Source organism: Phodopus roborovskii, unplaced genomic scaffold (assembly GCF_943737965.1).
Source record: "Phodopus roborovskii unplaced genomic scaffold, PHOROB, whole genome shotgun sequence".
Classification (NCBI taxonomy): Eukaryota; Metazoa; Chordata; class Mammalia; order Rodentia; family Cricetidae; genus Phodopus; species Phodopus roborovskii.
In genome coordinates, this window is record NW_026126517.1 from 16911622 (window position 1) to 16927621 (window position 16000).

At 35.6% G+C, this 16000-nt stretch overlaps 1 protein-coding gene across 1 annotated transcript; it reads left to right on the plus strand.

Annotated features, from left to right (window-relative positions):
* The first annotated feature begins 14738 nt into the window (after positions 1-14738).
* Positions 14739-15686, plus strand: LOC127231302 (olfactory receptor 150). Its single transcript, XM_051196831.1, has one exon. It carries the CDS (start codon positions 14742-14744, stop codon positions 15684-15686), a length of 945 nt encoding a protein of 314 aa, XP_051052788.1. The 5' UTR covers positions 14739-14741.
* The last annotated feature ends 314 nt before the right edge of the window (positions 15687-16000 follow it).

Consider the following 16000-nt stretch of genomic DNA (forward strand, 5'->3'; position numbering starts at 1 on the left):
CCACAGGGGCTCCAACCTATGACATCTCCATGGGAGATGTTGACAAGCTCTTGAAAGTTCTCACTCTTACATTGTTCCCTATATGCCGATCAGATTCTTAGTCAGTAATCCAAATTTCACAAAATGGTAGACTTATTCAAATAATAGTATTAATTTCATGCCCTCCAAACCAGATGCATATAGCATATAAAACTTGCTATAAACATTCTGGGTAGTATTAACTACAGGTAACCATACTTGAAAGTAGTTTCTTGTGCTCTGACAGTACAATTTATGATTTCTTTACCCTCCTCTATAAGCTTAGCTGGTCCTCATTAGACATAAGGACCAGGTAGCCAAGAAGATTCATTAACTCCCACAGGGATTTCCATATTTCCACAACTTATTCCTATGTTAATTGTAGGGTTAGGAACATAGGCACAAAATGTACCTATGTAGTTAACATAGGTAGCAAGCATAGCAGGGAACAGGGTTGTAACATTTAAAGGTTTCCCAACCAGTGTAGAACTGTAATCTCCCCTCTGTCACACAAATTCTTAAGCTGTCCCCAGGTACCCATTTGCTTCAAATGCATCTCCCCTTTCTCAGTGTCATATCACCCACATTAACAGCCAAGTTGTCCAAGTTACTCTTCTTGCTCATGTTAGATTTCAATCAGTTTTGATGGTATCCACAATCTTTTTGTTTTATGCAGAACCAAAAGCATACCCTTAGCCCCAACATAACACTTTCACTGGTTTCCATTCTTGTGTTAAAACATCTTTGCAACACAGAGGCTGACTCTGTTCAGCAGATTTTTTTTTTTTTTTTTTGCATAATCCAGTGTCTTTCAGCAGCTACTGTTCCTGCTTTGTAAGTGTTTAAAAATTTAGTTTACCCCTTGGGGTCCTCATATCCCCTTCTGTTTAAAAGGCATCTTTTTAGAGTACAATTAGATATTTCAACAATTGCCTGTCCTGTATAATCATACAGTATCCCTGCAATATGTTTTTATGTTATAACATACAATTTTTTTTTATTTACTGTAAACATAAATGGATACATTATCAGTTTAGACTTGTGTTGGTATGCCAATTGTAGTCAGGCCTCTAGTAAATATGTAATTATAGAATCAATCTTTTCAGAACTTAAGGCAGATGATATGATGAATAAATTTTAATTTTCCAAATCCTGTTAAATAAAATACATACATTGGCAAAATTCACAAAGACAAATCTCATAAGTTTAACTACATAAAAATTTTTTTAACCTGTGCTCTCAATCACAGTGACCATAATTCTGGTAATGAAGAATAATTGAAAGAGCCCGCTGCTCCTGTGCCCTGTCCCTATTGAGAGCACCCTTGGAGCTCTGATACACACCCACCCATCCCCACTACAAGCCTGCCCCCCCTACCCTGTGCCCTACCCTGCCCACTGTCCCGCCACTCTGGCTGAGCACTGGGACAGAGGGGATAGAGCGTGGAGCCAACAGTCTACACTAATCCATGGACTTCTGGGAGCAACTCTGAACACAGGATACCTGCCTGTCCATGTGGGACCACCAGTAATTCCCACCTGCTTGGTTTCTGAACCAACCTCCAGTCCTCAGCAGGAGTCTGGCCTATCTCTGTGGGTCCACTCTGAGTTCCTGCCTGCAAGATCCTTGACCCCAAAAGCAGGGCCTCTGCTTAAGAAAGAGGACTCAGGTGGAGAGTGTCTGGTCCCAGTGAGATCCAACTATCAGGGCAGAAACATCCCAAGTATAAGCCCAGCCTTTGTCCTCTTCCACCAGCCACTGGCTAGAGACATTCACTAAAGTACACACTACTTCGGGGGGACTTTTCGGAGCAAATCCAAACATAGGAGACCTGCCTATTCTCGCAGGACCACCCGTAATTCCCACCTGCTTGGTTTCTGACCCCCACCTCCAGTCCTCAGGTGGAGTCCCGGGCCCCTCCCAGAGACCTGCCTATCTCTGCAGGACCAAACTGAGATCCTGCCAGCAACTTCTACTGGATACTCATCCCTGACCCCATCCCCGGGTCCCTGTCTGCAGAGAGACTTCCTATAGATGTTGGACCACACAGAGCTACAAATATTGAACATCTGACCCACATAAGCCCACTGGGGAAGTACCATAGAGAGAGGGGGAGACCCCACCTACACCTACTGGAAAAGCTATGGAAAGACAGTAATACAAGAAAACACTTAATGACAGAAAGACAAGAATGGCACAGACAGAATCTAGGGAATCTACTCCAACTAGAACAGAACACAACAACAAAGACAGGAAGCAGAAGGGAATAACTTAAAAATTACCATCATAAAAATGATAGAGGCCCTCAAAGAAGATGTGTGAAAATCCCTCAAAGAAATGGAGGGGAAAAAAAACAAACAAAAAAGAGGAAGAAATGAACAAATTTCTGAAGGAAAGTAAAGAAAGTACAGAAAGCCAAGAAAAAACAATTAAGCAGGTGAAGGAAACTGTTCAAGATTTGAAAACTGAAATAGAGAAAATAAAGGCAACACCAGCCAAAGGAATGCTGGAAATAGAAAAACTGGGCAAAAGAATAACCAACAGAATTCTGGAGATCGAAGAGAGAATATCAGGCACAGAAGGTAAACTAGAAGAAACAGATTCACAGACCAAAGAAAATCATAAATCCAACAAATCCTTAACACAAAACATCCAGAAAATGTGGAACAGCATGAAAACGCCAAACCTAAGAACAATAGGCATAGTGGAAAGTGAAGAAGCCCAACTCAAATGTGCCGAAAACATATTCAGCAAGAAGGAAAACTTTCCCCAATCTGAAGAAGGACATGCCCATGAAAGTACAAGAAGCATACCAAACACCAAATAGGCTGGACCAAAGAAAAAAGACCCCTCGACATATAATAATCAAAACACCTAGCATACAGAATAAAGAAAGAATATTAAGAGCAGTGAAGGAAAAAGGACAGGTAACATATAAAGGCAGACTTATCAAAATTACACCTGACTTCTCCAAGGAAACCCTCAAGGCCAGAAGGTCCTGGATAGATGATCTACAATTATTAAAAGATCACGGATGCCAGCCAAGGCTACTATACACAGCAAAACTCTCAATCACTATAGATGGAGAAAACAAGATATTTAAGGACAAAACAAGATTTTACCAATACGTATCTACAAATCCAGCCCTACAGAAAGTATTGGAAGGAAAACTCAAACTCAAGGAAGGTAACTACGCCCACAAAAATGTAGGCAACGGATAATCTAACTACACCAGAAACCAAGGGTAAAGCAGAACAAATATATTCACAATACCACTGCCAACAACAAACCTAAACCAAACAACCATCAAAAATCGATGGTCCTTACTCACCCTCAACATTAATGATCTTAACTCACCTATAAAAAGACACAGGCTAACATAATGGCTACGAAGACAGAATCCATCCCTCTGCTGCATAGGAGAAACACCTCTAAGTTTCAAAGATAGACATTACCTCAGGGTAAAGGTTTGGGAAAAGTTTTTCCAATCAAATGGAACCAAGAAACAAGCAGGCATGGATTTCCTAATATCCAACAAGTTAGACTTCAAACCAAAATTAATCAAAAGAGATGAAGACGGTCATTTTGTATTCATCGCAGGAGAAATCCATCAACACAAAATCTCAGTTCTGAACATCTATGCTCCTAATACAAAGTCACCCACATTCGTAAAAGAAACACTACTTGAACTCAAAGTTCATATCAAACCTCACACACTTATAGTGGGAGACTTCAATACACCACTCTCAACACTAGACAGGACCACAAATCAGAAACTCAACAAAGAAACAAAAGAACTAACAGAAGTTATGTCTCAACTTGGTTTAACAGACATCTATAGAACATTCCATCCAAAGACAAAAGAATATACCTTCTTCTCTGCTCCACATGGAACCTTCTCTAAAATCAACCACATACTAGGTAGCATAATAAACCTCAACAGATAAAAGAGAATAGGAATACCCCATACCATATCTGACCACCATGCTTTAAAATTGGAATTCAACAACAACACAAATTGCAGAAAACCTGCAAACTCATGGAAACTGACCAATGTGCAATTGCACCACTCCTGGGTCAAAGAAGAAATAAAGAAAGAATTTAAGGACTTTCTAATATTCAATGAGAATGAGGACACAACATACTCAAACTTATGGGACACCTTGAAAGCAGTGCTACGAGGGAAGTTCATTGCACTAAGTGCCCATATAAAGAAAACAGAGGATAGTCACATGAGAGTATTAACAGCATAACTGAAAACCTTAGAACAGAGAGAAGCAAATTCACCCCATAGGAATAGACGCCAGGAAATAATCAACTTGAGGGCTAAAATCAACAAAATAGAAACCAGGAAAACAATACAAAAAATCAATGCAACAAAGAGTTGGTTTTTTGAGAAAATCAACAAGATAGACAAACCTTTATCCAAATTAATGAAAAGGCAGAGAGAGAACATGCAAATTAACCAAATTAGAAATGAAAAGGAGAACATAACAATGGACACAAAGGAAATCACACTTTGAAAATCTGTATTCCACAAAAATTGAAAATTCAAAGGAAATGGACAAATTTTTGGATAACTATCACCAAAATTAAATCAAGAACAGACAAATAACATAAATGGACCTATAACCTGCAATGATATAGAAGCAGTCATCAAATTCTTCCAACCAAAAAAACTCGAAGGCAAGATGGATTCAGTGCAGAATTCTACCAGACATTCAAGGAAGAACTAATACCACTACTCCTCAAACTGTTCCACAAGATAGAAAGAGAAGGTTCATTGCCAAACTCTTTTTATGAGGCCACAATACCTTTGGTACCCAAACCTCACAAAGACACAACTAAGAAAGAAAACTACAGACCAATATCCCTGATGAACATCGATGCAAAAATACTCAATAAAATAATGGCAAACCGAATTCAAGAATACATCAGAGAAATCATCCACCATGACCAAGTAGGCTTCATACCTGGAATACAGGGATGGTTTAACATACGAAAATCTATCAACGTGATCCACCATATAAACAAACAGAAAAAGAAAAACCATATGATTATCTCCCTAGAAGTGGAAAAAGCCTTCGACAAAATTCAACACCCTTTCTTGATAAAGGTCTTGGAGAGGTCAGGGATAACAGGAACATACCTAAACATAATAAGAGCAATATACAGCAAACCAACTGCCAACATCAAACTGAATGGAGACAAACTTAAGCCAATTCCTCTAAAATCAGAAACAAGACAAGGCTGTCCTCTCTCCATATCTCTTCAATATCGTACTAGAAGTTCTAGCTAATGCTATAAGACAACAAAAAGGAGATCAAGGGGATCCAAATATGAAAGGAAGAAGTCAAACTGTCTCTATTTGCACATGATATGATAGTTTACATAAGCGACCCAATAAACTCTACCAGGGAACTCCTACAGCTGATAAACACCTTCAGCAAACTAGCAGGATACAAGATAATCTCAAAAAAATCAGTAGCCCTACTTCTTTCAGATGACAAAGAGACAGAGAAAGCTATCTCCACATTCTAATAGTAGTATATTCTCATCACTGTTTTAAAATAACTCCTGAGCCCATTCCCCATTAAAGGTTACTCTCTCAGTTTAGATATATAGAGGAGGGCTTAGGACCTCCCTCAAATGATATGACAGACTTTCATGATCCCTCATGGAAGGCCTCACTCTACCTGGGGAATGGATGGGGAATAGGATGGCAGGTTTGTGGGGCACATGGGAGGATGGGAGGAAGAGGAAACTGGGATTGATATGTAAAAAAAATTACATTAAAAATATATAAAAGATAACCCTGATTAAAAGCAACAAGACTTCATTATAATAAGCTCCAGATGGGTACAGGTTGTTCTCTGTTTCTATGATTTGTTTATTAGATTCACATAGATACATAGATGTACCCTACTAAGTGAGTCCTCTTCTATGTCCTTTTTTCCCCCTTTGTTATGTTTCATGTTCTTTTAGGGAGTAACATGTATCTGTTCTTCATTTCTCATTGTAGCCTTAAGATTCCATTCCAGGGACAGATTACATAGAAATTTGCATTAACCACCTAATGGACAGCTGTTGTTTCTTCTGTAACTATTTCAAGCATTGCCACTTTGATCTTTCCTTTCCAAGTTGTGCTGTATTTTGTTTTGTGTCAATATGTTTTCCATGCTTGTGCATATATACACCTAGAATTGAAGGTTATAGGGTATATGGTAAACTCATATTTTAAGGAATTGCCAAGCCATTTTCCTAAATGTCCTGTACAGTGCAGTGCTCAGCTACACCAGATAAATCTACAACACTCATGGCCAGAAGACCAGGATGGCTGTAAAGTAACATGTCTACACTTGACAAGGAAAATGCACTTTTGAAATCTCAATAGCATATTGCCTAAACAATAATGTTACAATAACAACACTAGCTTACATGCCAACGCAGATGAGGGAAATGTCATAATCAATGAGTAATTGACTACTGAGTCATGAAGAATCATTTTTCACCAGGTATTACTTACCTGATAGTTTATCTATAAAAAACAATATTCAGTAAGAACATATAAATAGGACATTAAATTGTTTCAACTGTCAAAATGTTCTGTGTGTATACATGTACACACATATGTACATGCATGCATACATAAATACACATATATGCAATATTTGTATATGTGTGCATATGATACATTATAGAGGAAGTTTGTATTATAGGAAAAGTTGGTGTGTGTAGACATAATATTTAAATGATGTGAACAGAGTACTCTAGTATGAAATTCTTGAAAGTATACTTTAAAAATAAAAAAAATTGGAAAAAAAATAGGAGGAATACAGGGCAATCTACTGTCTTCAGTATTTTCAATGTATTCCTTCAGATCTTAGCTGGAGCAATTAAAGACAAGAAGGAAAAAAAGAAATAAAATTAATTTATACTTGCAGATGATATCATATTATACATCAAATATCCTATAGTCTTCATCAGAAAGATGATAAACAATGAAACTAAAGTGGCAGGATACAAAACTACATTACAAAATTTAAGACATTTTGCATATACAAACAACAAACACACACATAAGAAGAAAGTATGGAAAGAATCCCATTATTCACTATAATCTCAAAACCAAAAAAAACAAGCAAACAAACAAACAAACAAACAAACAAAAAAAGAAATCAAATATCAACCCCCACCACTATAGTGAACTATTTAAATTTATGAGGAAGTAAATCAAAGAAGGCAAATCATGTTGGAAGACCCTCCATGTTCATGAACTGCTAAATTTAATTTTGTCACTGAGCATTCTACCAAAACCCATTTACAGATTCAGTATGGTACCAATCCCCATGAATTTTGTTACAGAAATAGAAAAATCATCTTAAAATTTATAGAGAAGTACAACTATTCTAAGATAGCAAAAGCTACCCTAAATAAAACAAATGATACATGATTGAATATCATGCTAGGTTATGGCACACCACAGACCCAAGAAAAATGAAAGCTTTCATAGTTTATGTAAAGTTTGTGATAATTCAATCAAGATCTTTTGAGAATCTGGTGTTCTGTTATTTGCTTTATTGTTATTAATTTCTAATATATACCTTAGCACATTTTATATTTTCTATGGATTCAGTTATGCTTATTATATTTATTCATAAGTAAAGTTGTTTATTTTTTATTTTTTCAATATGGTACCTGTAAATTTGGTTTAGCTTTTTGATTGCTCCATTCTGATTGTTCTATTTGTTATTTTAGGTGAAAATTCTTTTCTCATGTATATTTTTTATATTTTGCATTTTAAAAAAATCTAGCAGAGTACACTGAATGTATACCTAAAAATCTAGGATAACAGAAGTAAAGTGATCAAATTGAAAATTGCCCTGTTCAGGTCCCCTGAACGTGGGAGTTGGCTAGGAGGTATGGGCAGTCAATGAAGCCTCTGGCAGTGGAACCAGGATGTATCCCTAGTGCATGAATGGACTTCAGAAGCCCATTTCTCATTTAAGGATACTCTCTTAGCCTAGATACAAGGGGGAGAACCTAAGCCCTGCCCCAGATGACTTGACAGATTTTGATGATCCCTCATGGAAGGCCTCACCCTCCCAGGGGCATGGGATGGGGGTATCTGTTGGGAGGAGAATGGGAGGATGGGAGGGAGAAGGAACTGGGATTGATATGTAAAATAAGATTATTTCAATTTAAATAAAATTTATTAAAAAGGAAAGAAAAGAAAATTGTCCTGTTCATTATCTTTTTTTATTATTTTTTATTTATTTTATATAACCAAGTCCATTTAAATGAAAACAAATATAGAAATATTTGGGAATTTGGGCATCGTTCTTTAAAAACTACTTCCCGTTGGTAAGGGGCGCTGTCATGGGGGATTCGAAGAAAATTCAGAAATCCTGGCTGTAGTCTGTAAGGCTGCTTTGTCCAGCTGTTTTGAATGTAGGATCACCTGGTACTCTTTCAGGTGGTCTGGCTTGATCAAACCACATTAGTCTGGAAGGAATCCACACCTTTTCATTTTCTGTGGAAACAAAAGTAGAAATCCATTTCCCCAGTAACTTGTCCTTGAACTTAAAATTAGTAATCAAAGCATTTTTTTAATTTAATTTATTATTTTACATGTCGATCCCAGTTCCCTCTCCCTTCCTCCCTGACTTTAAGCTCTACTACAGAGCTATAGTTCTGAAAACAGCCTGGTATTGGCACAGAAATAGACAGGTAGACCAATGGAATCGAATTGAAAATCCTGATACTACCCACACACCTATGAACACCTGATTTTTAACAAAACAGCTAAAATTATACAATGGGGTGATGAGATGACAGCATCTTCAACAAATAGTGGTGGCACAATTGGATGAGGGTGTGTAGAAGACTGCAGTAGACCCATGTCTGTCGCCATGCACAAAACTCAAGTCCAAATGGATCAAAGACCTCACATCAATCCAGCCACATTGAACCTCTTAGAAGAGAAAGTAGGAGGTACCCTTGAACAAATTGGTATGGGAGACTGCTTCTTGAACATAACTCCAGGGGCACAGACTCTGAGAGAAACAATTAATAAATGGGACCTCTTCAAACTTAGAAGCTTCTGTAAGGCAAAGGACACAGTGGACAAGACCAAACGGCAGCCCACAGACTGGGAAAAGATTTTCACCAATACTATAACCTGTTCATTATCTTAAGTGGAAATCTTTCCTTGTGGATACTGTTTATATTTTACTACATAAATCATTTTTTGCCTTGATGGAGAGAAAGTTATGAACAAAACACAAGATGTTCCTGGAAGACCGAATTATAGGTTTTGAGGGACAGGGTAAGAATCAATAATTAGTCTGCTTCCAGTTCTCTTAAGTTTGCATAAGATCAGACTAGAAATCAATAGAGAAACAAGAGTAAACTCTTCAAACACAAAAATTAACCAAGGTTATTTTGAGAACTCCCAAGCGGTACTCCTCTCACTCATTATCTCAGTAGTTTTTTGTTTGTTTGTTTTATTTTTGTTTTTAAATAAAACTTTCCTGTCCATCCAAAACAAACAAACAAAAAAGAATCAGTAATGACTCTTAAAGCATAGGATAAAAGTATGTAAACTATTGTGTGATTGTTTCTTTCCACTACTAATCTTTTCAGGACTGCAAATTATGTGAATAAAAAGAAGACTCCAGAAAATTTGGTTTCCATTTATGGGTGGTGTTATTTATGTTATTTTCCTGGCTCTTTTTAGAGATTGCCCATTTACGTTAACCAATGATTAAATGCATTTGATTTAGTTGTCTTCATATTTTATGTGGTTGACCTTTTTTATTAATTAGATTAAGAAACAAATTTCACAGTATTAGTCAAAAGTAACTGAAACATGAATTTATAATATAAAAATTTACACCCTATTATTTCTAATATGTAAAGCTATATAAAATAACACAGGATGAGCTATAAGATAGTCCCTAATCACAAGAAATTATGAGTATTTTGAAGGGCAAGAAAAAGAGTAAATACTTCTGAATGCATTGTTCATACATGATGATATTTAGCTTTCTGATTACCCAACTGAAAATTTTAGAGCAACTGAACTAAAGTGATGAGATAGACAATTGTTTTATTCTTTATCTTGAGTGGAAATTCTTTCCTCATGGATAATTTTATGTCTTACATTCTTTTTTTTTTTGTTTTGTTTTGTTTTGTTTTTTTGTATATATATCTTACTCCTCTTGGATGTTATCAATTTTTTAGTAGAGACCAATAGCTCTTGACAGAATCTGCCTTGACTGGCACCAGGGTCCCAAAGTCTCCTCCTAGTTTTTTATTATTAGTCTTCCTTGCCAAATTTTGTATATCATTTAAAATATCTAACAGATTATAAGTTGGATGGACAGAAAACCACTTTTATTAAAATTTTGCATAAATTTTTTCACGTAAAAGGTTTTTGCATTCCCTCACACTGTCTAAGCACCTTTGGTACATATTACAAAGTTCAAATTCCTTTATTTCCTTTTCCTGTTCCTTATTCATTTTCTTTTGAGGAAATTATTTTTTAAAAGACCTTTAGTGAATATCTTAAAACTTTCAGGGATATTTTAGTGCTTCTTATTATGTCTGTTAAATCTATTCTTTAAAAATAACTAAGAATCCTACCACTGGACTACATTACACAAGTGCGAACCACTGGGGAATAGATATTAATTCTGGTTGTTGATTTCCCCAGAGATGAAAGTTGAGTGATGATACTCTAGAGGCAGCTAACTCCCAGTATTTTTTTCCTGACCAATCTCATGTTGTCTATGCCTACATGAAAAAATGTTTGTAACAACCAGCCCTTGAACAACAAATAATTTTATGATCCTGCTTTTAGTAACTTTAGGAACATAGGCTCAACAGGTAATCATGTGTAATCTGTTCCTCACAGGTCAAAGCTATTTTCCTTTCTAGTGTAAAGAAGAAAAGCATCCAATGTATTGCTGTCTGGGAAGAAGGAGAAGTATGCCAAGATCCAAGTACTTAGTTTGAAAAATGTTAGACTATATTATTTTTTCTGCATTCTGTTGTTAGTAGATATGTGTGATTTTGACCTGTCAAGATCCATTTTTATTCTAGGATGCTCACTTAGTTTTTGAGATAACACTGTTTTAATATTTGTTATAACTTAAAATTATTTTGGAAAAATCACATATGAAACGGCTTTATTTTTACATCATTTCAAGAATTTCCCCTCTCCTTTACAAATGTTCCCCTTTTCCCCCCAACTTCACTTTAATTATCAACATCTTCAATAATTATTGTTACATTCTTATACACATGATAAATGTCATATATACATACATACATACATACACACACATACATACACACACATACATACACACACATACAAACACACACACACACACACATATGTATATACTCAGATTTCTATGCTTTTAGAACTAACCAGTTGGGTCTGGATAGCTGTCATGATTTGAGTTAGAATGACCCCCATAAGCTCATTATTTTAATAGTTGGATACAGGTTGGTAGACTATTTAGAAAGATTAGGAGTTGTAACATTATTATAAGAGATGTAGCCTTGTTGGAGGACCTGTCTCACTCAGGATGGGCTCTGAGGTTTCAAAAGCCAATTACAGGTCTAGCCTCACTATGCCAAATCCTGTCAGTAGATCAGGATGTTGTTTTCTCTGGTAGAGTGACACTGGTTATATCAATGATTCTAAGACAAGCTTCATGCTCAGGAGTAGTTGCCCAACATACAGAGATTTATTTATTTATTTAATTTATTTATTTAGGGTGAGTGTGTGTGTGTGTGTGTGTGTGTGTGTGTGTGTGTGTATGTGGCTTAATGTAGTTACGGTTTGGTGATATTATTTGGAAGGGCATGATTTTATTTGGTTTTCTTGATTTGAGGAAGATTGTCATTATGTTGGGTTTTTGTTGGTTTATTGAGAAAGAACAAAAAGTTGGGTGGGTAGGGAGTGGGAGAGATCTGGAAGGACTTGGATGAGGGGATGAATATGATTAAATATATTCAAATTAAAATTGTTTAAAATTATAAAAATACATTCATTTGGTTTTAACATGTGCCCATTTGCACGGTTAACGCTATTTTACTGTATTGATTTTTATTTTTAAAAATTTTTTTGTTAAAATTATTGAATAAAGCACAAATCTTACCCTTAACACCACCACCACCAACAACAACAACAACAATAACAACAACAAAAACGTTAAATAAGATAAGGTTGTAAGAGTAAAGCTTAAAGGAAGATTGCAACATCTTACTGTGGAATGTAATGTCATATGATACTGGTGCATAAAGAGAGATAGTTTTGTTTCTTAATATTCTCTAAAATGACTTTGACTATACTATCCCTTGAGTAAGCACTATCATCATTTTTGCTGCGGTCCCTCACGATATTTCTAAATACCATATTTAATCTTGTGTCTTGTGTGAATATTTGTGCCCTTCTAGTAGGTAGAATCCTGAAGAGCAGATCATCTTTATTTTTCATGTCTTTATACTGGTGGGCACAGGGATGTGTATGCTTAACCTTTTAAAATTTGTTTTAATATTGGTCCAAGTTAATACCCTAACAATGTACTCAATCATTATCAGCATATAAGTACTCACTAATATTTCTCATAAACTCCACAGCAATTTCTTATTTTCTATCATCAAAATTATTGATATAACACTGTTTCAAAACAGAATTAAGTTGAACATATACAAAGTATAAACCTATGAAATCATGTATGTTATATAGGTGGTTTTTTGCATCTCAATTTACAAGTAAGAAAAACAATTCTTTGCCATTAAACATTTTTGTTATTTTGCCTATGATTAATTCTTGTTTAAGAGGCATATGACAACAGGAGCTTAAGACAATGGATACAAAGCAAGCATGGAGGAATTCTGCAACAAGGACAAAGGCATACAAACATTAATGTGATACAAATAGAGCTGAAAAGAAGGTAATGGAATTAAGCATGCTTTCTACAACTCAGGTACAGGGAAAGTTAGTAAAATGATAATGGCCAAAGTGCACAAGCATGTTTAGCTCTATCATAATTTTGAAACAGATAATGGGGCTTTTGTGATGGAGACTACTATATCCTGGAACATCTTTCCAAAGGACAAGGGACATAGTAAAACAACCTAATGGATAGGCTCAAAGATATAGAAAGTCGTGTATATTGGTGTGATAGTTTTAATGTAAAAGAATACCACAGAAAGGTAGTAGGTAATGTATAGTGACCAGAACTATATTTATCTTTGAAGGTTGATAAGCTAGAGGTCAAAAGTCCACATCAAGGAAAGGTCCTTTTGTAGGATGGTAAAATCTGAAGGATGAAAGGAGCTTAAATGAATGATATAAAGAAAGGACCAAAGTCAGCTCCACTTTAGGATCCCACACCTGTGGTAACTAACCAGTTCCCATAACAACATTAGTCAGTTTGCCACATAACCTATTCTTACTCTAATGGTTTATCTTCTGTACTACTGCAGTATCTGGTGCTAAGCTTCCAATACTCCCAATTTGGAAAACACAATCTGTCACATTATATGGTTTTCAATGTTTATAGTAGAGGATTTTTATAGTAGAGGGAAACATTGAAATAGAAATGAGGTCTACTTTAAATGAAATTAGTTAGGAAAATAAGAAATCTCGTGTTAACTCATAAGCAACTGCTTCAAATGAACACAAGTTAACAATAGCAACCTGTTATGATGAAGTTATTCCCCATGATTTAGATTTGTCTCAGAATTGGAACAGCAGTCCTTTGTGAGAGATAAGCATGCACAATTGTTAGGTCTAAGAAAAAAGGGTCTAAGAATTATAATATAGTTCAACTGAGTTTGTTGGTGAGTTTCTTATAACATCTTCATTGTCCTGTGATTTCTGGTTTCTGACATTACCCTAACATTTAATAGCTCTCTTTAACCAATTCTACATTTTCTATATGCTTGATTATGTTTACATACTGATAAATATTTTTATATGCTGGCTTTATAGTCCATTTTGAGTCTGGTTTCCCTAGTCAAATATTTCGATTTGTGGAAGACCATTAAGAAATTGTAGACAATTATAATGTTTATATTTTTTACTATAAAAATTTCAATTTCTTCATCATTATCTCTATTTATATCTCAAAGAGGTATGCATTGACTCCCCATGGGAACCCATATTGTCTCTGAGGAGTGGGTGTGTTGGGGTGGGGGGAATATGGGAAGAGCAGGAGGAGGGTAGGAAGTGGGAACTGAGATTGATATGCAAAATGAGAAAAGATTGTCTCAAAATCAAGAAAAATCATGTCAAAAAGTTTTTAAAATCTGCATTTATGCCTATGTATCTTTTATGGATAATGTGTTTATATTACCATATGTAAAACATTTTTATCAAAATATATATGCCATAAATAGGTCATGAGAAATTCTTGACACATCTAATTAAGTATGTTAGAATGGTCTGCATGTGGTAGGAAATGAGCACCAGTAAAAATAACTCTAATGACAAAAGTCATAGGTATGTTAAATCTATATAGTTATTTCTTGGCACTCCTTTTTACAGGATTATAAAACCTCTGATTGCTTTGATTGAAAGAAGATGGCAGATGATTTGAGATTCATGAATATATATGAATTCTGTTTCAAAATTCATTGAGTGATGAGAAATTTTCTTCTATGTAAAATTATCTTCTCACATAGAATTTCTAAAAATAATGCAAGAAGTAAATCAAACCACAGTGACTAAGTTCATTCTCACTGGGTTAACAGAGAATCCACAGCTCCAGTTGCCTTTATTCCTCATCTTCCTAGGAGTCTATTTGATTACAATTGTGGGAAACCTGGGCATGATCATCTTGATTATGTTTAGTTCTCAGCTGCACACACCCATGTATTATTTACTCAGCAGTCTGTCCTTTATTGACTGCTGTCAGTCCACAATCATTACTCCCAAAATGCTGGTGAACTTTGTGACAGAGAAGAATGTCATCTCCTACCCAGAATGCATTGCTCAGTTCTATTTCTTCTGTGCTTTTGCTGTTGCAGAATGTCACATGTTGGCTGCAATGGCATATGACCGCTATGTGGCTATCTCTAACCCTTTGCTTTACAATGTAACCATGTCCTTTCAAGTCTGTTTGCAAATGGTAGCTGGTGTATATGGTATGGGCTTACTAAGCTCTACAATTCACACTGTCTTCCTGCTAAGAGTGTTTTTCTGTAAGGCTAATATAATAAACCATTACTTCTGTGATCTTTTCCCATTACTGGAGCTCTCTTGTTCTAGTACTTTTATTAATGAAGTATTAGCTCTGTGTTTCAGTGCATTTAACATTATTACACCAGCTGTGACCATCCTTAGCTCTTACATCTTCATCATTGTCAGCATCGTCCACATTCAATCTGCTGGAGGAAGATCCAAGGCCTTCAGCACCTGTAGCTCCCACATTTTGGCTGTTGTTGTCTTCTTTGGTTCTACAGCTTTCATGTATCTTCAGCCATCGTCAGTCAATTCTCTGGGCCAAAGTAAACTATCATCTGTGTTTTATACCATTGTTGTGCCTATGTTGAATCCCATGATCTATAGTCTCAGAAATAAGGATGTCAAAGTTGCCTTTAAAAGATTACTAAAATATGTGTTTGCTCTTAACAAAGAATAATTTTCTTTAGCAATAGAAAGTAACCTTTAGAATTTGTAAGCAGCATTTATTATCAGCAGATGTGAGATTCTTGCTAATACATTTTATCTGGAAGAAATGTAGCAAAGGTAGAAGTGTATTCTCACCTTCTTAGCAATGGAAAAGTGCTACTCTTTAGCATAGCCAGAGCTCCTTCCTAGATAGAAATTACATCACCTCCAGACAAATTTTCAAAGCTCTTTGTGTGGTTATTTACTTTTACATATATGAATCCAGCTCTGTTTAGGCAAGCCACAATTACATTAAGTTGTGAATAAATTAATTCATTCAATGTA

Bases quoted from the DNA above. Each gene is read 5' to 3' on its own strand.
- LOC127231302 (XM_051196831.1), top strand. From the start codon at position 14,742: ATGCAAGAAGTAAATCAAACCACAGTGACTAAGTTCATTCTCACTGGG.